General features: G+C 36.5%; 1 protein-coding gene across 6 annotated transcripts in view; it reads left to right on the forward strand.

The window, feature by feature from the left end:
• Positions 1–20,886, forward strand: part of POLR1D (RNA polymerase I and III subunit D) — a 46,900-nt gene that overhangs the window by 17,232 nt on the left and 8,782 nt on the right. For all 6 annotated transcript variants that reach the window (XM_063697235.1, XM_063697234.1, XM_063697232.1 and 3 more), the window contains one exon: positions 10,628–10,702. In XM_063697235.1, coding sequence (XP_063553305.1) covers positions 10,628–10,702 — 75 coding nt within the window. The remainder of the gene's footprint in view (positions 1–10,627; positions 10,703–20,886) is intronic.

Consider the following 20,886-nt stretch of genomic DNA (forward strand, 5'->3'; position numbering starts at 1 on the left):
CTTGACGGTGTAGGGTTTAAAGAGTTAAGAATTTACTGATGGGTTTTAATACATTAAAAAAAATTTTTTTTTTTAGAGATAGGGTCTTGCTGTGTTGCCCAGGCTGGCCTCAAACTTTTGAGATCAAGTGATCCTCCCCCATCAGCCTCCTGAGTAGCTGGGACTACAAGCATGTGCCACCACACTGGCATAAATTTTTTTTTTGTATAGTATATGTTTGTAGTTAATTATTGATGTAGAAAATATTGTCTACGTATATATGTACTATTTTTTCAAAATCTCTCCCTGCCAGTGTGTAGAGGAAACTACCATATGCCTCAAAGCCATGTTTGATGCCTAGAGTGTGAAAGACAGAAAATGCCTGGTGATCAAGATGAGGCCTGGTCTGGCAGTCCCCACAGCAGGAGGGAAGCACGGTTGCTCTAGAGTGGGCTACACCCTCTATTTCACTGGCCCTTCATCATCTCTTGCCTCTAAGGCAGGACCGTGCCTTGCACTTAACGGTCACAGGACTGTCACTGAACCTGTGATGTTGTCTGTGGAGTGCAGGCTTTCTCTTCTTCCCATCTCATTGTGTATTGCTAGATTTCTAAGAATTAGAAGTATACACATGTTTTCTTCCTGGGGTTAAAAATGGCTTTATTCAGATGATGACAGGTAAATTATTTATCTTGAAATAGCATTTTCAAGAGACTAATTTCTACGTGTATTTTTAAATGAAAACACTTTTTAAAGAGCATGAAATGATGAGATGCCAAAATCCTACACATTCTAGAACTTTCTTTTATGTTTTTTTTTTTTCCTATTCTTTGGCTTTTAGCTTTGAGTATAATTTATAATCATTTGCTGAATCAGAGACTGAAATCTACAAGGGGTGGACAGCTTGTTTTCTAGCAGATTACTGTAGCTTTGACATGCTGAAGAAAATAGCTTCAGCAGGCTGACCAGACTTTCTGCTGAATAGGCCATCCTCGGGGCCGAGATCCAAGAGCTCTGAGGTATTGTTTAGGACAGTCTACAGAGAACTGCAGATGATTTGTATAAAATAAAGCTCTTTTAGGATTAAGAGAGTGATTTACAGACAACGCTTTTGGTGAGGTGATTTTTCTGGTATGTGGTGTGTTTATCAAAGAACAGTACACCTACCAAACTTCTCCCTCATTAAAAAAAAAGCTGTAGAGGCAAACTTTAGAGGCTTATGTTGTAATGTTTTCTTTTGTACAAATTCTGCAATATTTTTTTCCTGTCTACATTTTGAACAGCTATTTGGTGAGAGTCTGAATTTTATTTTTTATTTCTGCTTTTTGGTCTTCTGCCATTTTTCCTATCCTTTACTAAATTCAAGCAGCTGCCATATTAGCTTTTCTTTGCTTGGATATTGGCTCCCTTCCACACCCATCTTTCTAGACTTTAAATCCCTTTTTCTTTTGCAGTTTTGTTTTCATCAGTTTTGTTCTCCAAAGCATCTGTTCTCTTAAAGAGATAACAAAATACATTTTATTGAGTAAAAGAACTCAATAATTATTTGACCTTATATTCTCTGTGTGGATTTTTCCCCTAACTAATATTTCAGAAGAGCATAGACTGTAATATTTTTAAACCTAACATTTGACCTATCAACAGATCTGCTCTTCCTGTTATTGTATTGTCCATGGGCTTTTCTATTCAGAGTTTACTATTTCCTAAGTAACCCTATCACCACCACCCCACAAAGTCATTTTCAGTAAGAGCTGCCTTTCTTCATAGCTTATATAAAAATTTACCATAGCACATTTACTCAGGTTTTATAATATGAATTGAAAAAGAATCACTGTATTTTCTGTGTCCGGATTTAAGAATAAATATTTGTAAAAATACTTGCTGCTTTGAAAATGAGGTCAGTAGACCCTACAGTGAAGTAGGTGTCTTATGAACTGAGAAATAAGTTTTCCCTGGGAGCTAAATGTTAAGAATTAACCCACATTTTAACTGAAGAAGTGATCTCTCTGTAATAGTAATCCACTCTCAGAGGCCATCTATAAATGGGTAGTTGCAGATTTGAGAATGTCGAAGTCCAGGTGAGGGGACTTGAGTTTTGTCTTTGCCAGAGCAGTTCTTGTCATGATAAGTACCATTAAATATTGCTGCTCTCCTTGCCCCTCTCACTAGACTGAGCTTCTTGAGGACTAGGATCATGCTTTGTAATAGAGCCGTAGTGTAAGGATTAAGATCCTGGGGCCTAGAGTCAGATTGCCTGGGTTCACATCCCAGGCCCTATCATTTATCGGCTGTTGTGGCCTTAGGTAAGTTTCTTGACTTTTCCTTATATTCTCCTTATTTCCTTATCTATGAAACGGTAACTACATAGAGTTGTGAGGATTAGCTGTAAGGTACATGGTACATAAGTACTGTTACCATTATAATTTTTCATCATGTCCCAGTGGTGCATATTAAATGCATATTATAACTGTATTCAAAGGAGAATTGCCTGGACCCTGGATGAGGAGAGCAGCCCTATATATCACAAATATATAGATGCCTCTGTCAGTGGAGATCCAGTGCTCAGTGCAATTCATAACCCAGGAAACACCCTACTCATGTTTTGACCTGCACCCTTGAATGAAAGGAAACTGTTTAAATATGTGAAGATCGTACCAATGTTGACTTTCCAGTGGACACTAATTTAGAGTATGGAAAGGTTTTGAACTGCAGAAAAGTTAAAAAAGACATTAACTTGTCAAATCCTTCATCTTGGCATGAATGCAATAGATCCTTCACTAAGAAAATATTGTTTCCCACTAGTGCTAAGCTTCCATTTTCTTGCTTGTCATGTTATTTCAGTTCATGACTCTGAAGATACTCATGATTTAATACCGTACTTGAAACAGCTGCACCTGGAAACTGAGTAACATTTTGCAATCTTAAATTATGTTACTCTTATATTTGTATATGTGTAGGTCTATGTGGAACATACAAGAAATTTGACACTGATTCATAGATCATTTTATTATTTTACATTTTGTTTTTTAATACTTTTAGACTATTATGGTTTATAGAACATATAACCTTCCCTCAGTATCCCTGGGGGATTGCTTCCAGGACCCCCATGGATACCAAAACCTGATATAAAATGGCATAGTATTTGCATATAACCTACATGCCTCTTCCTGTATCCTTTAAATCATCTCTAGATTGCCTGTAACCTAACTAATCTATTATTACTAATATTACATTGTACTAGGTATAATCTAGTCTTACCTAGTACAATGTAAATTCTGTGTAAATAGCTCTTATTCTGTATTGGTTTTTATTTGTGTTATTTCCATTGTATTGTTATTTTTTTGCTTCTTTAAAAAAAATTTTCAATCCATGTTTGGTTGAATCCACAGATACAGAGGGCCAACTGTACACTCTTGTGCTTACAAAAAAAGGGGCACTGCATTTTCAATACAAATGCCTGGAACCATACTTTCACATCTCATGTGAAATATCAAATGCCTAAATTCACAATTCTCTCTTAGCGTTTTCTTGACAGCAATTGGGCCATATGCTAAACTTCCATATTAATTCCTACACATCCGGTGTTTTAGATAAGCCCCAAGTCAAAGTATTTACAAGGCTCTTTTTCCTATAATTTGCAAGGAATGAAACCACTTTTAATTTATATGAAAATCTTGATTATAACAATATAATTAGGGACTTTATTAAAATCAGTGCAAGAAAATAGGTTTCATGGAATATATACGAAATATTTCTGTCTTTCCACATTAATCCAAATATTACCATTAATCCAAATATTAATATTAATCCAAATATTCAACCATTTCAAAAAATGGCTGAAAATATTTTTTATTTTGTTATGATGAAAGCATATTTGTCAAGATAGGAAGAAGAAATATATTTAAATATTTTTAGCTTATTTTATAACTTTTACATGTTCGGAAATATTGTATGGGGACTTCATGTGCCCCTCAGTGGGCCTATAAGAAAGGAGCAGTTACATCTATTGATGTGGAGCAAACAGGGAGATCGGGAAAGGCTTGGTGGAGAGGTAATGTGAGAGCTGAGTGTCTGGTGTAAAGGTTGTGAGTGGAGAGTGATTTGGACAGAGGGCATAACCTGGGCAAAGCTCCCCCGTGCATGTAACAGCAAATGTAGTGTTGCAGTTGGTGGGAGTGTCTAAGCCGTGTTATGTCTCTGGACTGTCAGAGCCAAGGCCCTAGATGTGGTTATCCCACAGAGCATCTGTGTGGCAAGGCCTTGCAGAGACAGGCCAGTAGCCCCACTGTGACATCTCGCCCTCTCTGTAGTGGCACCCTGCACTCCAACACTAGGCGCTGTCGTCTCAAAACACAATTAGCATCTCCACTAAGAAATGGAGTTCAGAGGATGTTAACATGTATATATATATAATGAAGCAAAAGAATAATATTGGAAGCTAAACAAAGGCCATTTATCTCTAATCAGTAGCTCACTGAAGGGAAAAGTGTTTTCCAGATCTGAAACCTTGCTGAGATTTTCAGGCAGCCATAGTAGATCAAAGTCCTCAATCCTAACAGGAAATATTCCAGCTCTGCCTCATTCTGTGTCCTTGGTCAGTGTCTGTGGTTTCCCAGTCTGCCCTAATGTTTGATGACACTAAGGATACGTGTTGCTGTTGTGCCCCTGTTCGTTTGGCCACTACAGGGGATTGCTCCCTCAGGAACCTGTAGCTCTTCATTTTTTTCATTACATTTATTTACCCAGTGACATACTATATTTTTCTCTTTTATCTTCTTTTCACCTCCTTTGTCTTTCCTCTTCTTCCATCTCACCCATGATCATCTATTCTGTCTACAGATGCAGTATTTTTATTTTTAAAACCTTGCATTTGTATCATGTCCCACACATACCCAGAACCCATTTATTCCCCAGATCTTAACTTAACCATGTATGTGCCAGGCATAGAGAAAACTAGGTTGAAAAAGACAAGTTCCGAGACCTTTAGGAGTGTTAAAAAATAGCTATCATATTTCTTCTACTTCTTATACAGAACACTTGGATCCAAATCAAATATTTTATTTTATCCTCATAACAACCCTGTGAAGTAGTTATTATCATCATTGCAAAAAGCAATCTGCAGTATCTTTGTCTTATTTTTCCACCACTGCTTAAAATACCACTTTCATCTATCTCTTTAGTTCATGTTGGGCATGAAATCAACAAAGGATCTCATTAATTTTCCTTTCAAACTCATGTTCCTCCATCACCTTCCAGTCTTTTACTAGCATAAGTTCTTCTTAAAAATTCAGCACCTTTTCTCATGACTTTCTGTTTGTTATTTTATAAATGAATATTGGAGCTCCCTCCTCACATTCCCCTAGATAATCCAGTATTTGTTTTTAAAGTACATATATGGCTCTTTATTTTATATGCAGGCCCTAATAGCCTCTTCAGGGAAGAGCCTAGTTCGCCATATAAATCACAGTACCTTGTATTTAGCAAGTGCGTAATATAGATTAGCTGAATTTAACAAAATATGCAGATTAATTTATTGTGCCTTTAGTTTATGTCTGTGAATAAGTCTTTTCATTTCCCAAATAACCTCAGTGTTCCTATTGAGTTTTACCTTGTCTTTAAAAACCCTTTTCACAATTTGAATTTTTGTACCTTTCTTTAGAGCTGATACATGACCCCAGACAATCTGATATTTTACTGAAATTAAATAAGGATATTTCTGAATTTTTCCCTGTGTCTGTAGTCAAAATACTAAGTCATAAAGAACCCAAACTTTGTCCTGTGGTTTCTACAGATCCCTATGACTACTAAACCACTAGTTACTACTGGCAGTATGAACCTATAAGCAGTTGTTTGCAGATGTTCAGAGTGATCTGATCATCTGTCTATATTTTTTTAATCAATGACCTGACATCAAAACTTTACTGAAGATCGAGTAGATAGTTCCATTTTTCTCTCTAAGCTTTATCATTCCATTATGGGAAGAAATTTAGATTGCCATAGTAAGGTTTCTTTTACACGTATGTGGACGACTCCACAAGTATAAACATGTTTGGCTTCAGCACTGATAATGTGTTGGGCCTTTTAGATAACTTCCCAGTCAACAGTAGCAAATGATGCTGTACTCATTTCTGCCAATTTTCTAAGAAGTCTGTATTCTTGTCACCAAGTCATGCTTGTTTGAACACATCAAGAAGAGAGTAGTCTTATTAAGCAATGTATTACCTTTTTTGAACCTGTTTTTCTGTCCATCATGTGACAGATACTGTACTATACAGCTAGCTGATCAAAGGTGACTTTTAAAGACTGAGAGAGACACAAATGAGGAAAGCTTCTAACGTTCAGCCTTGTGTTCCTAGCTTTCCTTCACCATCACAGGAAGAGGCCTATAGTTCCCTCTGACTGACTCCATCATTTTTGAGCAGTTATTTGAGATTTAGCTTCTCTGATTTTATTCCTTTAAAATTCCTGTTTTCCTACTTTATTATTTAATTTTCCTCTCAATTTCTGGTGCTTTATTTCAGTTGCCTTCAATTTCTTGCTACCCCTTCTGTACACTGGAACAGTTAACCCTCAGTTGATTAAAGTGATTAAAAAGAAACAGACCCAGATAACTCAAAACTAATTTGTTTGACTTTGGATTTTAAGATGCTTTTGTACCAGATTTGCATTCCTACTTGGGTTTTATTTAAGCTGCTATTATGATCAGTTGACATTCCTTAAGCATGTACCAGCTGGCTAATGGAGTGAACAGGCAGGCCTGAGGAAGCTGTGCTAGGATGGAAAATTGGCTGGAGATAATACACACATGGATCATTGAAAATTGATTGTGGTTTGTTCCTGTGCCCAGAAAACCGTCTGCTTAATGACTCAGCTCTCTTGGGTCTCCATGGAACTTAGTATTCTAATATAATTAATTAGTTTTACAAAGAAACCTTCAAGATATTGAAAAGAACCAAGTGTAAAAACTAGCATACCAAGAACTAAGTTTATGTCTGAATAATTTTTTAATTGTTCAAGTTCTGTATATACTTAGTTCTTATATATTCTCCTATTTGCTTTTCCTGTATTTTAATTACAGTTTACACTTCTTTTATCACCTCATTAAAAACTATCTTGTTTCATGCACGTTGATGTTTCATAATCTTTGATAATTTAAGTTATTTTGCCCCTGTGATCATGCAGAATAGAAACTGGATTTATAATTTCCTTACCCAATAATTCATTAATGAGATTTCTAGTGGAAACAACAGAGGCTATAGTAATGGGGAAGTTGCTGACTTTCTCCCCTTAATTTTGAAGGTAGTTATAGTGTTTTAAGGTTGGGATACTTGATTGCTAGAAATTGTTTTCTTCTTTGGAAGCAAAGCTCTGTAGAGGGAGCTTATGCAGGAGACTTTTGGGTGGGAAGTAGCGAATGCTCAACATTCTTAGGACAAAATAGTGATCAGTCCTCCTTCATTCCTTCCGCCTCTCCAGTATCAGCCTATCCCCCAGTTCTCTTTGAATGAATGCAGTAGTGACACTCTGTTAGGCCTTTTTTTTCCCATTTAGTTTATTTTTTGCCTTTTAATGATAAACAATTTCTCCAGGATTTGCTGCACAGATATTTGTGGAGGAGATAGTCTAATAGAAGGATCAGATGATACCTAGCCTTAAAAACAGAGGTTGGGTTTTGTTTGCTTTGTTCCTCTTCCTCATTGCCCTTCTCCTTGATCGTTAGCAGTGTTACTTTGGGCAAGTTAGTCGATGTCTCTGAATATCACTTTCCACATCTGTATTGGTGGTAATAACTATGTTATCATGGTTATATAGAATAGTACTTGGTATACTTAAAGCTCTATATCGACATTAGTTGTTGTTAAACCAATTGCAGATACCTAACTTGGGTAGATTCGAACCATGGGAATGGGTCACGCTGCACCACTTTGGCTGTGAACAGCAGCTAAGCCCCCTTTACCAGTGGGAACACGGTAGACCAGCTGACTGAGTGCCCTCCCACCCAGTATCTACTCCTCCTTTTATGGTCCTCCATCCTTGGTGAATTTGTTTCACCGCAGGCAGTCTTTCTCATACATATATCTTCTTTTCTCTTTGATAGTACTTGTAAACCAGAAGGCATCCTTAAGCGTGCCAGGTAAAATTAATAACAGTGCTAGAGACAGTTTTAAGTAGAATCGAAACTAAACAAGAGTCACTGTCAAACTTCAAGCTCTTGAAAGCACCTAGAATATGCCTTCAGGGTCTCTGCAAGAATCTTCACTGAGTATCTTCTGCAGATGTATAGCATTTCAGCTGGATTCTGACTCAAATAAGCTTCTATAGTCTGGTCCAGAAAGCTAGGCAAACATTTTAACATAGTTTTTATGGGAAAACACATTCTAGTTTATTTGTAACTGATACATATTTTGTTCATAATTGGGGAACTGCCCCAAAAAGTTGTTTTCCTGATTATTTTTAACCATTTCTTTTGACAGAAGGAGAACACATAGGTGGATCTAGGTATGATTTTATCTTTTTATTTTAAAACTACCACACTAATTTATGGGAAAGGAAGAGGCATATTTGGAATATTTATACCCTTTAATTTTTTTACTTAAATCTATAAGGGTGAAAAACAATCTCTGCTTTGGAATTAGGATAAATTTTGCTTGAACTGTAAGAGACAAAGTCCCCAGATCATTTCAGCAGGCCATATCATTATTCTAAAGAGCTGGAAGAAGCAGCATATGTGGTCATCAGATGAACTTACCTCTTTGTGATTCCATAAGAGGTTGGGCTGCGAAACTTGTGATTGAGGGAGTCAACATGTCAGTAGATAGGCAAGCGCTTTAGTTTTTCATTGATCTGTAGCAGTGGGCCTTCCCAAGAAGGATCAGAAAATGTCAAGCTGCTGAGTTAACTGAAAAGACATCTTTTAAAGATCTCAATAAGAGTTTATTTTAAAATGAGTTACACAAAAATAAGCAGATGTAATTTTGAAGATTAAGAGGTGGTGAAATAGTTTGAAAGCATAGTATTAGGAATATGGAGGTAAATAACGAGAAACAGATGAAAAAAGTTGAAATTGTTTTCTTTGGTGGGTAGGGCAGGATAATTTAGAAGACTGTTGTATTTAAAATCTTTTAAATAATATTTGTCTTTTTAAACTATGTGCATGCTTTACTGTGATAAAACAAAAATCAACATGAAATAAAACATTCTTGTAAACAGAATGTTAATATCATTTGAAGATTATATAGTGTATGGTAGTATTATAATAGTGTCATAACATTTTAATATAGACTGTATATAATTATCCAGCTTCAAAAATTCATGATTAGATTTATAGTTCTGTCTTTGGACTATATTTGTTTATACCTTTCTTTTTCTTAACTTTGTTTTTTCTTAACTTTGTTATTGATACATCATATTCAAGTCAGGGACGATCATCTTCCTATGTTGCTACCCATAGCACCTTGCACAGTATCTTACACATAGTAAAGTCTCAGAATATGGTTGATAAATATGTTTTCTGTTTTTTTAACCTCTTCAAAAATTACACAAATAATACATGTTCATTGTAGAAAAAATAGAAAATGCAGCAATGCAAACAGAAAAAATCACCTTAAAACTCATCTTACTGTTTTGATAACATCCCTCCAAATTTTTTTATTATTATTATTTTTATTTTTTTTAGAGACCAGGTCTTGCTATGTTGCCCAGGCTGGTCTCAAACTTCTGGCTTCAGGTGATCCTCTCACCTCACCCTCCCAAAGTACTGGGATTACAGGCATAAGCCACCATACCTAGCCGTCTCCAAATGTTTTTCTATGTAATATATATGTAAATAAATTTGAAATTAAGGTTATTCTACACATATTCTTTTGTACCAGCTTTATATACTGAATATGTTATGAGTGTCCTGTGCCAAAAATTCATATGTCTTCATTTTTAATGACTGCCTAATCTTCCACATATGTGGATATGTTATGATTTATTTAACCAATCCTTTATCAGTAAATATTTAAGTTTTCTGTTTTTTCTTTAATTGTTAACAAGTAGTTTGAATATCCTTGTACATATACTTTTCCATACTTATTTGAATATTTTCATAGGACAAAGTAAAAAATTTTTAGATCAACTGGTATATACTGTTCTTAAGGTTCTTTATTATGTTGCTGGAATGTCTTCCAGAAATGTAATATCAGCTTCAGTCCCCATTAGTAGAGAAGAAGTTATCCATTTCTCTACCCCCTCACTAACTAATGGGCAGAAACATTTATCCTTGTTGAGTTCACTGGTATTTCTTTGAATAGCAGTGAATTTGAAAAAATATAGATATATACATATTTGGCTGTTCATGTCTTTTGGTTATTCAAATTAGTAAGAAAAGATAATTCTTATATTAAGGATATATGATTTAACTGTCTCATATCAAAAATATTTTTTCCAGTTTGTAATTTTTTTCTCTTCAATGTTGCTTCTCTTTATATTAACAGTTTCTTTTTAATTTATGTGTTCAAAATTGTCAACCATTTAAAAAAAAATTTGCCCTAGCAATCATGCTTCAAAAGTTAGTTCCTTTCCCAAGATCATGGACCTGGAATGAATTGATTTTCAGAACTTAGTAGGGTGACTGCCTCTCAAATCTTTTCCTTTTTCTTATCAGGAAAGCAATAGAAGAACTGCTTAAGGAGGCAAAACGTGGGAAAACTAGAGCTGAAACAATGGGACCCATGGGTTGGTAAGTTCTTTGAGTAATCTTCCTTAAAACTTAAGAAAAAATTCTTAGCTGGAGATATAAATATGTAAATCTTTAGCATATAGAGGAAATGGGAAACCATGGAAGCAGAGGAAATCGCTCAGAGACAAGTGTAGAGTAAGACACTGCTGAGAACTGAATATTGAGAAACTCTAATAACATGAAGAAATGGGCAGCGGGCGCCTATGGAGGATACGCAGTATAGGTTCATTGTCCCTTTAGTTCACAAGTCTCCAAGAGGTATTTAGATACTACTGTGCCCAAAGTCACCTGTGCAAGAGTAATATTATGTTGGTGTTCATTGTTTAAGAATTTCTAGTTTACTTATAGTCCTTAGTAAATTAAAATTTATTTTAGGAAATTAATTTTAACTGTAAGCATTTTGATTATGTGACAATTCAGCCATGTAGAATTAAAGATTACCTTTGCAGATTATGTACAAAATAGAGCTTGTTAAAACTTAATAATATGGGCTGGGCACAATGGCTTATGCCCGTCATCCCAGCACTTTGGGAGGCCGAGGTGGGAGTATTGTTTGAGTCCAAGAGTTTGAGAATAGCTTGGGCAACATAGTGAGACTTCATCTCTACAAAACAAATCAAAAAAAAAACACCCTTCTAGGCACTACTTTAGTGATGCCATTTGCATTTGATGAATTTGCTGATTCTGGAATTTATATCTACAGTTAAAAATGTACTGCAATGGAATAAGGAAGGTCATTAAAAAGAGTAAAATGTAAAAATGTGATAAGAGTAGAAGCTAAACTTCTGAACATAGCTCGTTTTGTAATTTTGACATTTAGAACCATGCACATAGTTTACCTAAAATCCAAGACAAAAATTAAAATGGAAAAGATAATACCTAAAAATCAAGCAAAATAAAACATGGACCTGATAAATCATTGAGTGGATGGCTTAGCTGCATGGAAAGAAACTGTTTCAGGTGATCTGGAATTTGACTATATTTCCAAAAGATAAAAAATAACTACAAAGAAATTGTTTTCAGTCATCATATTGTTAGTAATAATATTGGTATTGCTATTCTGAAAATATTATATAGTAGGATAAAACAAGCAATACTTTCTATATATAAATACCAAGATTTAACATGAAAATTTTAAAGAGCTACAAATATAAAATCAAAGAAATAAAAACCTACCTATAATCCTAAACTTGAACTGGAAACATCAGTATGAGGTTGTGCTAGACTTTCTCTTAAAAAAGAGAGGGAGAGAGAAAAGCTTTTTCTAGTTCTCTTCACAGAAAAGGCCTAGAAACAATGACCACCCACCCAGTAGCAGTGAGCACCCCTGGTGCCAAAACTGTGTTATGTAAATACCATTTCTCACTGAAAGGAGAGCGGAATCCTTAGAGTAAGAACTGATTGCAGACCTGAAGCAGTGCCCAGAGTTAGCCAAACTGCAAAATTAGAGGTCACAGTCCCCAAGACTATCCTTACTTCTTATACCAACCACAAGTTCAGAGGGTTCCCCCAAACTACCACGCTTAGCTTCAATAATACACTGGAAGAACTCACACAATGAACTGAAATCTGTTATACTTGTGGTTACAGCTTATTACAGGGACAAGATACAAACTAAAATCAGCCAAAATAAGACACAAAGATTAAAGCCACTGTTATCCTCTGCTCCGTGAAGAGGACATGCTACCCTCCCAGCATCAGTGTGTGATAATAAGCATGTAATATTGCCAAGCAAGGAAGCTCATCTGAGGCTCAGCATTCAAAGTTTTTATTGCGGTTTCATTAAATAGGTTTGAAGTCATGACATGCTACCCTCCCAGCATCAGTGTGTGATAATAGGCATGGAATATTGCCAAGCAAGGACGCTCACCTGAGCCTCAGTGTTCAAAGTTTTTATTGAGGTTTCATTACATAGGTTTGACGGATGGATGGATGGATGGATGGATGGATTACATGACTGATCTCAGTTTCCAGGTTGACTGATACCACATAACCCAAAGCTCTCACCCTAAGTCACATGTTAGTCTCTCTGGCATGGCCAGCTCCCACTCTAAGACTCTTAGGTGTGACCAGCTCCACCCTAAACAAAGACATTTCTATGACATTACTTTCTGGAAGCTAAGGCAAAGGCCAGCCCTCTCTTTGGGCCAAACCAAACTCTTGACTACATGGGCAGGAAATGTATAAGAGAAGCTGGAAAATCTTGTCACACCAGAAAGCAAAGAAACTGTCAAAGACCAATGTACTCATTTCAGAAAGACTCAGGACCCACTTGAAAGGTCTCCCACTAGTCAAAGATGATATAATTTGATTTAAAAAACAAATAAATGATTAAAACACCTAAAATATGTTAAAATCTATAAGGTCATAATGATAATCATAATAACAAACCTGGTAGTCCCTTTTATAGGATGCTAGAGCACCAAATCACTATTCACAAAACTGATAAATAGGAAGAAGTAAGCATTTACCCTGTTCCCTGTACAAATTATACTTCAAAGTCACCAATTAATTGATGAAAGAAAACTTTACAGAAGAATTGTAACTAATATATTAGAAGGATTATAGAATAATATTATCATCATTTGAGTTTCAACACATTCATTAACCCTTATACCACAGAAAGATGCAAGAAGAGCAAACCACCACCTCTGGGGCATCCTTGTCAAAAAATTGAACCTGAATCTGATCAAGTCTCTAGTTAGAACTACTAGTTTGCAAGAAATACAGAGGGCAGAGAAACATGTTAAATGACACCATAAGGCTGCAATCACAAAAATCCAAAATGTGAGAAATGCTACAGGACAAAGAACCCAGTTTCTTTAACAAATGAATTGCAAGGAGAAAAGGAAGAGTATCCTGTGAATTAATAGATTTGAGGAACATCAAATAAAATGGGTACCTTGTTTGTGTCTTTATCCAAACTAACTGTAAAAAGTTATTCAACAATTGAGGGTATTTGATGATATTAAGGAACTGATGTTGATTTTTTAGGTGTGATAGTATTGCTGTTATTTTAATTTTTAAAAGCCATTATCTTTTAGAAATGTATTCTGATATATTTATGGATGAAATTATATAATGAAATAATCCAATGTGAGTCAACCTGTATCTATCAAGTGTAATCATCTTAGCTTCAGTAAAATACCTAGTAAATAATAGATATATTATTTTAAAGTGAATACTGAAAAAAATGCTCAGCTTTAATTTTGAATATTTATATTAATAGATATAACCCACATAAACAAAAGCTCTTTGGGGTGTCCGCAATCATTTTTAGGAGTGTGAGTGTAAAGTACCCTAAGACCACAAAGTTTGAGAACCACTATTATAAGACAATTGAAAAAAATAAGAATGCCAGCAGGAATTCTTGTCTTATAGACTCATGGGAAAAGTGGGAGGATGATAGTGAAAATCTGGTGAGATAATGTGTATGAAAACACCCAGCATGGTTCCTGGCATGTAGCAGTTAGTTAGTAAATATTAGTTAAATCTGCTCTTCTTTCCAGCCCTCCTCTGTGCTTTACAGAAATAAGGTGCCTCTACTATTGTGAGTCAGACTAGTATAAACTTTTTAGGCACAGGGTGCTTTGGTTTTGGATATAAGGCTGAACCTTCATCAGGCTGTCAGTAATCATTGGTCCAATCTAATACCTATTAGAAAGACTCAGCATAGAGCTAAAATCATGCAATTTACAAGTGAGTAAGAAAATATCAATTATAGTTCTTGCTCTGTAAGGAGCTCGTTCAAGGGGATTGGTTGTTTCTTGCCAGCTCTCCAGATAGACATCATTTATCCTGACAACTTTAGTACCACCTACTGGCTTCATAAAACTTTCTGATAGTAAAAGAACTAGTGTATCAATGCTAGTTCTGCTCTCCCTGGGGAAAGTTACCATGTGCACCAGACTGTCTTGAGATTTGTGTGGGCGTTGATGTACTCTTTAGGAATAACACTGGTTAGGTTGGTAGTTACACAGAGTTACTGGGGACCCAGGCTCCTTCCAGTTTTCCAAATCTCCCAATCATAGGGTATGACTCTTTTCTACATAGTCTCATATAGTAACAGACATTGAGTCCACATTTCAATTAGCAGAAAGGAAGAAGAGAAAGAAGGCACACCCCTTTCCTTTAAGAAAACTTGCCATGACTGGGCGCTGTGGCTCACGCCTATAATCCCAGCACTTTGGGAGGCCGAGGTGGGCGGATCACTTGAGGTCAGGAGTTTGAGACCAGCCTGGCCAACATGGTGAAATCCCATCTCTAATAAAAATAGAAAAATTAGCCAGATGTGCTGGCACACGTCTGTAATCCCAGCTACTCAGGCTGAGGCAGGAGAATCACTTGAACCTGCGAGAGAGAGGTTACAGTAAGCCGAGATCACACCACTGCACTCCAGCCTGGGGGACACAGTGAGACTCCATCTCAAAAAAAAAAAAAGAAAACTTGCCAGAAGTTGCATTTACCATTTCTTTTCTTTTTTTTTTTTTTTTTTGAGACGGATTCTTGCTCTGTCGCTGGATCTCAGCTCACTGCAACCTCTGCCTCCCGGGTGCAAGCAATTCTCTGCCTCAGCCTCCCGAGTAGCTGGGATTACAGGTGCCCACCACCATGCCTGACTAATGTTTGTATTTTTTTTTAGTAGAGATGGGGTTTCACCATCTTGGCCAGGCTGGTCTGGAACTCCTGACCTAGTGATTGCCTGCCTTGGCCTCCCAAAGTGCTAGGATTGCAGGCGTGAGCCACCGTGCCCGGCCTGTATGTACCATTTCTTCATGTACCCCATTGGCCAGAATTTAGTCTGATGTCTACATCTAGCTGCAAGGACAGAAATTTCATCTTTTTTTTCATAGGCAGTTGCGTGGCAGATAAGTATCTGGGGTTCTTTGACTACAGAAAAAAGAAAGAGCAGATATTGAGGGACAACTAGCAGCTTCTTCCCAGGTATAGGGAAAAAGCATGTTGAAAAGGGAGTAAATAAAAGATGGCAGGCAAAGTAAGATACTCCAGATTGTAAGAGGTGGATCCCATGGGAGACTAGGATGTGAAATTACACTTACCCATGAGTCTGAAAGACACGAATTCCTGCTGGGATTGTTACTTGGTTATCTCAATTGTCTTGGAACAGTGGTTCTCAAACATCTTAGGATACTTGCACTCTTACGTTATTGAGAACCCCAAAGAGCTTTTGTTTATGTGGGTTATATCTATCAATACCAATGTTTAAAATTAAAGCTGGGCAATTTTTAAGTATTTATTCATTTTTAAATAATAAATACATTAAGATAAATAACATTTATAAGAAAAATAACTATATTTGCAAAACAAAATGCATTGAGTACAGTAATTTTGGAAACCTCTTTGATGTCTGGCTTATAGAAGACACCTGGGTTCTTATATCTGCTTCTGAATTCAATCTATTGTAATGTGTTATTTTGGCTGAAGTATGTGAAGAAAATACTACCTTACAAAGATATGTATTTTCAAAAGGAAATACATATCAGAAAGTTCAACGAAGCCAGTAGGTGATACTAAAGTTGTCAGGATAAATGATGTCTATCTGGAGAGCTGGCAAGAAACAACCAATCCCCTTGAACGCTCCTTACAGAGCAAGAACTATGATTGATATTTTCTTACTCACTTGTAAATTGAGTGATTTTAGCTCTATTTCAATAACTTTTTCAGAAGACTGTAGATATTCTTCTTTGATACTACATCAGAACTTTGCAAGTAACTTCAACAAGTAGTAATGTCGTAATATTCTTTTTAATAATGTGTACTTTTCCTATCCTATTACAGTAAAAGCCCTTTATATAATATCCTTGTACCTTGGCTGGATCTTCTACTTATTCTTGATTTTGTAATATCATCATTGGTCATCTGGAAAATATTGGCTCACTGAGTTATGAAGCTTCCAAATGTTGACACGTGTCATTATATAATATTTTTAAAATCACATTTGTAAATATCATCACCAGTCTCATCAGATCAGTCTTTTAAGTGTCAAGGGAACCTGTCAAGTTCACAGTTTGCCAAAATTCTAATTTTCTTTCATCTGGAAGCTCCAGTTATATATTGGCAATGAATACTGTGAGTTGTTTTCCTGGAAGTGACAGGCTCACCCACATCTGAATAACCAGCTAGTTCACTTTGCCATTCAGTCACACAAGTACTTTTCCTTGAGGCCTCCATCATAATCTCAAGTAGCAGAGTGCTTTGTATGTATGTCCCGTTTATACACATACATTATTAAAAAGACTGATGCTCAAGGGTAAAAATTTAACAAAATTAATAATTTGCACTGCTTCATCAAGGACATTCTCAAGTAAAACTGGCCATTTTTAACTGGAAGTGCATGGTGGTAAAGAGTACAATGACCACTGGTACAGTTTTTCATCACTGCCTTGTTTCTTGCCACTGTTTTACTTGTTGCTTTTGCACCATCAGTGTAAATGTCAACCTTCTGGAGAAAAGCAAATTATATCAAAACTATGGAAATAGCTTTGACTTTGTAGATTGCCTCATGAGTCTGGAGGACTCTCAGGGTTCACGGGTCACATGGTGAGAACTGCTGCTTTAGATAGGTGCCAGCAAGCAAATACAGCAAAACAAGGAAAATAACTAGGAGGAGAAAAAAGGAGCAAAGGGTCATTTGTTGAAGATAGGATGTCGACCCATAGTGGTTTAGCACAAGATAAACGTTCAAAATCAATTCCTTATACAGTCAATAGCCCACTAGAAAATATAATGAGAAAAAAGGACATTGTTTGATTATCTATGATTGTGTGATATAATATATTTACATGTAATACACAAACATATAATTTTTGGCTGAACCATGTGAAAATTAATTGTAGGCATCTTGATACTTCAGCCCTAAATTCTTCAGCATGCAGATCTCAAAGACATTCTCATACATAATCACATTGTAATTACCATATCAATGAAATTAATGTATAATTTCATATCGTCATCTAACATCCCAAAAATGTCTTTTATAGTGGTCGCCTTTTGTTTGGGATGCAGATTCAGGATCCAGGCAAAAATGTTCCACATACTGGATTTGACTTTTTATGTTTTCTTGATTAGATTCAGGTCAAACTTGTTTGACAGGAAGGAATATTACACAGGTGATGTTTTTATACGTCTTAATTACAACAGATCAGGAGGACTTAATGTCAGGTTGCCCTTGATAAAGCTGGTGACTACCAGATCTCTCCATTATAAAGGTGCAATTTTTCAGCTAAGATATTTTTGGGAGGAATGAGATGAGAATATTGCATGCTCAATATAATAATAGTATGTAAATTTACAGTAATTAGTATGAGATTCGTGTAAGACTAAAGACATTAGTGAGAGAATAGAGAATCAAGAATAGAGACTGGGGAAAGAAAGAGGCAGGAGGAAGGAAGGGAGTGGAGAAGGAAAGAAAACAAAAAAAAGAATGGAGACCGACATATGTATATGAACTAACTGTGTGGAAAAAGGTCATTGTTCATACTAGTGGAGAAAGGGTGGATTATTTAATAAGTGATGCTGATACAGTTGACTATTCATCTGTAATACTGAAAATTAAAAACTAAACATACAAAATATGAATCTTATAGAAGAAAATACAGGATAATATTTTTATAATATTGGCAAGGATAAGGTAGAAACCTCCCTCAGCCAGGCACAAAACCTAGAAGCTATGAATGAGACAATGGCAGATTCAACCATGTCATAATAATAGTAAACTTCTACATAGAAAAAGATACCATACAAAAAGTTAACTTGTGAAAAGACAAGTGGTAGACTGGTTGAAATTATTTGCCATATATAACAGACAAAGGACTAATACTCTAAGTATTGAAAAAGCTTCTACAAATCAGTTTATAAAAAGAAAACCATATCTGTGTGTGTCTGTGTCTGTGTATGTGTATGTGTATATATCAAAACTACAAATGGCCAGTAAGTAAACATACTAACACATTTATTGAGTACTTAGCAGAGCTAGGCTCTGCTATTTTGACACTCATGTATCTGTAAACAGAATGACAAGGATTCCTGCTCTCTTGGAATTTATAATCTAATGGGGATGGGAGTGCATGCATAGGTATTTATATTCCTCTTAAATAGCACTTAAATTTCACCCATTAGATTGGCAGAAATGAAAGAGGCAGTAATCCAGTGGAGATGAAGGGATGTGGAAAGGGGTGCAGTGTTGTGCTTCAGGCAGTGGTGTGGTTTGCTCTGTGCAGGGCCATGGGCAAAATGTTGAGTCACAGTTCTCTGTGCCCCTTTACCCAGGATCTCTGCTCCCAATAATCCCTCTTTCATAGAACTTAATAAATGTGTGCAGACCTAAGTACAGAATTATTGTAGCACATTTTGATAGTAAAAAAAATGGAAGCAGTCCAAATGTCCATAGATAGGAAAATGCTTAAATAAACTGTGGTACATCCTACTGTTGAATATTTTACAGTCACTAAAAAGAATTGGTCAGCACTATATGAATCCTTGTGAGAAAATATCTACTATGTATGTGAAAACCCGAGTTGTGGATCAATGCATGTAATCCTCTATTGGCCAGGTCAGGGAAGGCCATGGGACCCCGTAACGCATAAAGGTCTGTGAGAAGTTAGGCCTCCTAACAGTGAGCACTAAGGGGAGCATGAGAAGCGGGGAATGCTATCCATTGTAACCCTCTACCAGGGGCTCTGTTACAGTAATATATAACAAATATGTGTTCTATTTATCACTTTTTAGTAGAGTTTTTTTAATTAGAAAATAATCTGGAGAGGTTTTTAAAAACACAAATCTCCAGCCAGGCGCGGTGGCTCACACCAGTAATCCTAGCACTTTGGGAGGCCGAGGCAGGTGGATTGCCCAAGCTCAGGAGTTCAAGAGCAGCCTGGGCAACACAGTGAAACCCCATCTCTACTAAAATACAAAAAATCAGCTGGGCATGGTGGCGCCTGTGTTGCCAGTTACTCAGGAGGCTGAGGCAGGAGAATCACTTGAACCCAGGAGGTGGAGGTTGCAGTGAGCCAAGATTGCACCACTGCACTCCAGCCTGGGCGACGGAGCAAGACTCCATCTCAAAAAAATAAAAAATAAATAAAAAATAAAAATACACATCTCCTTCCCTGCTTCACTCTAGGGCATTCTGATAGAGAAGTCTAAGATCAGTCCTACAGGTTTTTTGTTTGTTTGTTTGTTTGTTAGTTTTTTAAGCTTACCAGAAGATCTCATCAATCAAGTTTGGGAAGCACTGCTCTGAACAATTGAGCAAGTCAATCCCGTAGAAGACTTCACTTCATTAAAAATAAAAAGTTTATCTGCTTTTTTCTCTATCTCTCTCGTAATGTTTACATTTTGATTCTTGATCTGTGTTGCTCTGGAAGCAGGAATCTCTGGGTACTTGCTTATTCCAGGGGCAACTGTTTTTTCCTAGCCAGAGTTCAGTCCAGCAGTTCAGCACACCCAAACAGATATGGGCTATGAAAGGAGGTCTGGACCCATGACAACCGTGGCTTGCTTCTACTCACTAGTGCTGGGACAAAGGGCACCTGCCCTTCATCTGCTCGTCCTGGAAGATCACCTAGTTTCCATTTATTTAAATAAGTGTATGTGAGAAATTTTTAACCACTAGTCATTAGTTCTCAAATTTATCTGCACATTTGGAATCACCTGGAAACCTTCAAAAAATACTGATGCCTGTGCCCCACTATCAGTGATTATGAACTTGGGGTGTGGCCTGGGCTTTGGAGTTTTAAAGAGATACCCGGGTGATTCTAAAGTGAACACAAATTTGAAAAACATTTTACTAGTCCCTTTTGTTTTATTAAAAAGAATGATACCAGCCTGCTCTGCAGAATCCAGAACAATCCTACACCTTGGCCAGAGGCAGACAGCTCCTCTGCACTGAAATAGCACTTAGGTAGCCTGGCCAGGTGTTCAGCCACAAGAGTCCCAAGACCCATCGCTGTGGAGTGGACTTCTTGGACAGTTCTTAAAAGAGTAGCAATCTGTTGTTCACTAGTGGCCATGGCCTGTTTTTTTCTAAGTATCTAGAAGACCTTTTATTTGCTTTAAAATTTAAAATAGAACTAGAGTGAGTGGTATTATTTTTTTCATTTTGGATATTCCATAAGAAATAGATGGTTGAGCAGTTGCCAGAGAGAGATTGCTGATCTAAAGAA

This window comes from Gorilla gorilla, chromosome 14 (genome assembly GCF_029281585.2).
Source record: "Gorilla gorilla gorilla isolate KB3781 chromosome 14, NHGRI_mGorGor1-v2.1_pri, whole genome shotgun sequence".
In the NCBI taxonomy this organism is placed as follows: domain Eukaryota; kingdom Metazoa; phylum Chordata; class Mammalia; order Primates; family Hominidae; genus Gorilla; species Gorilla gorilla.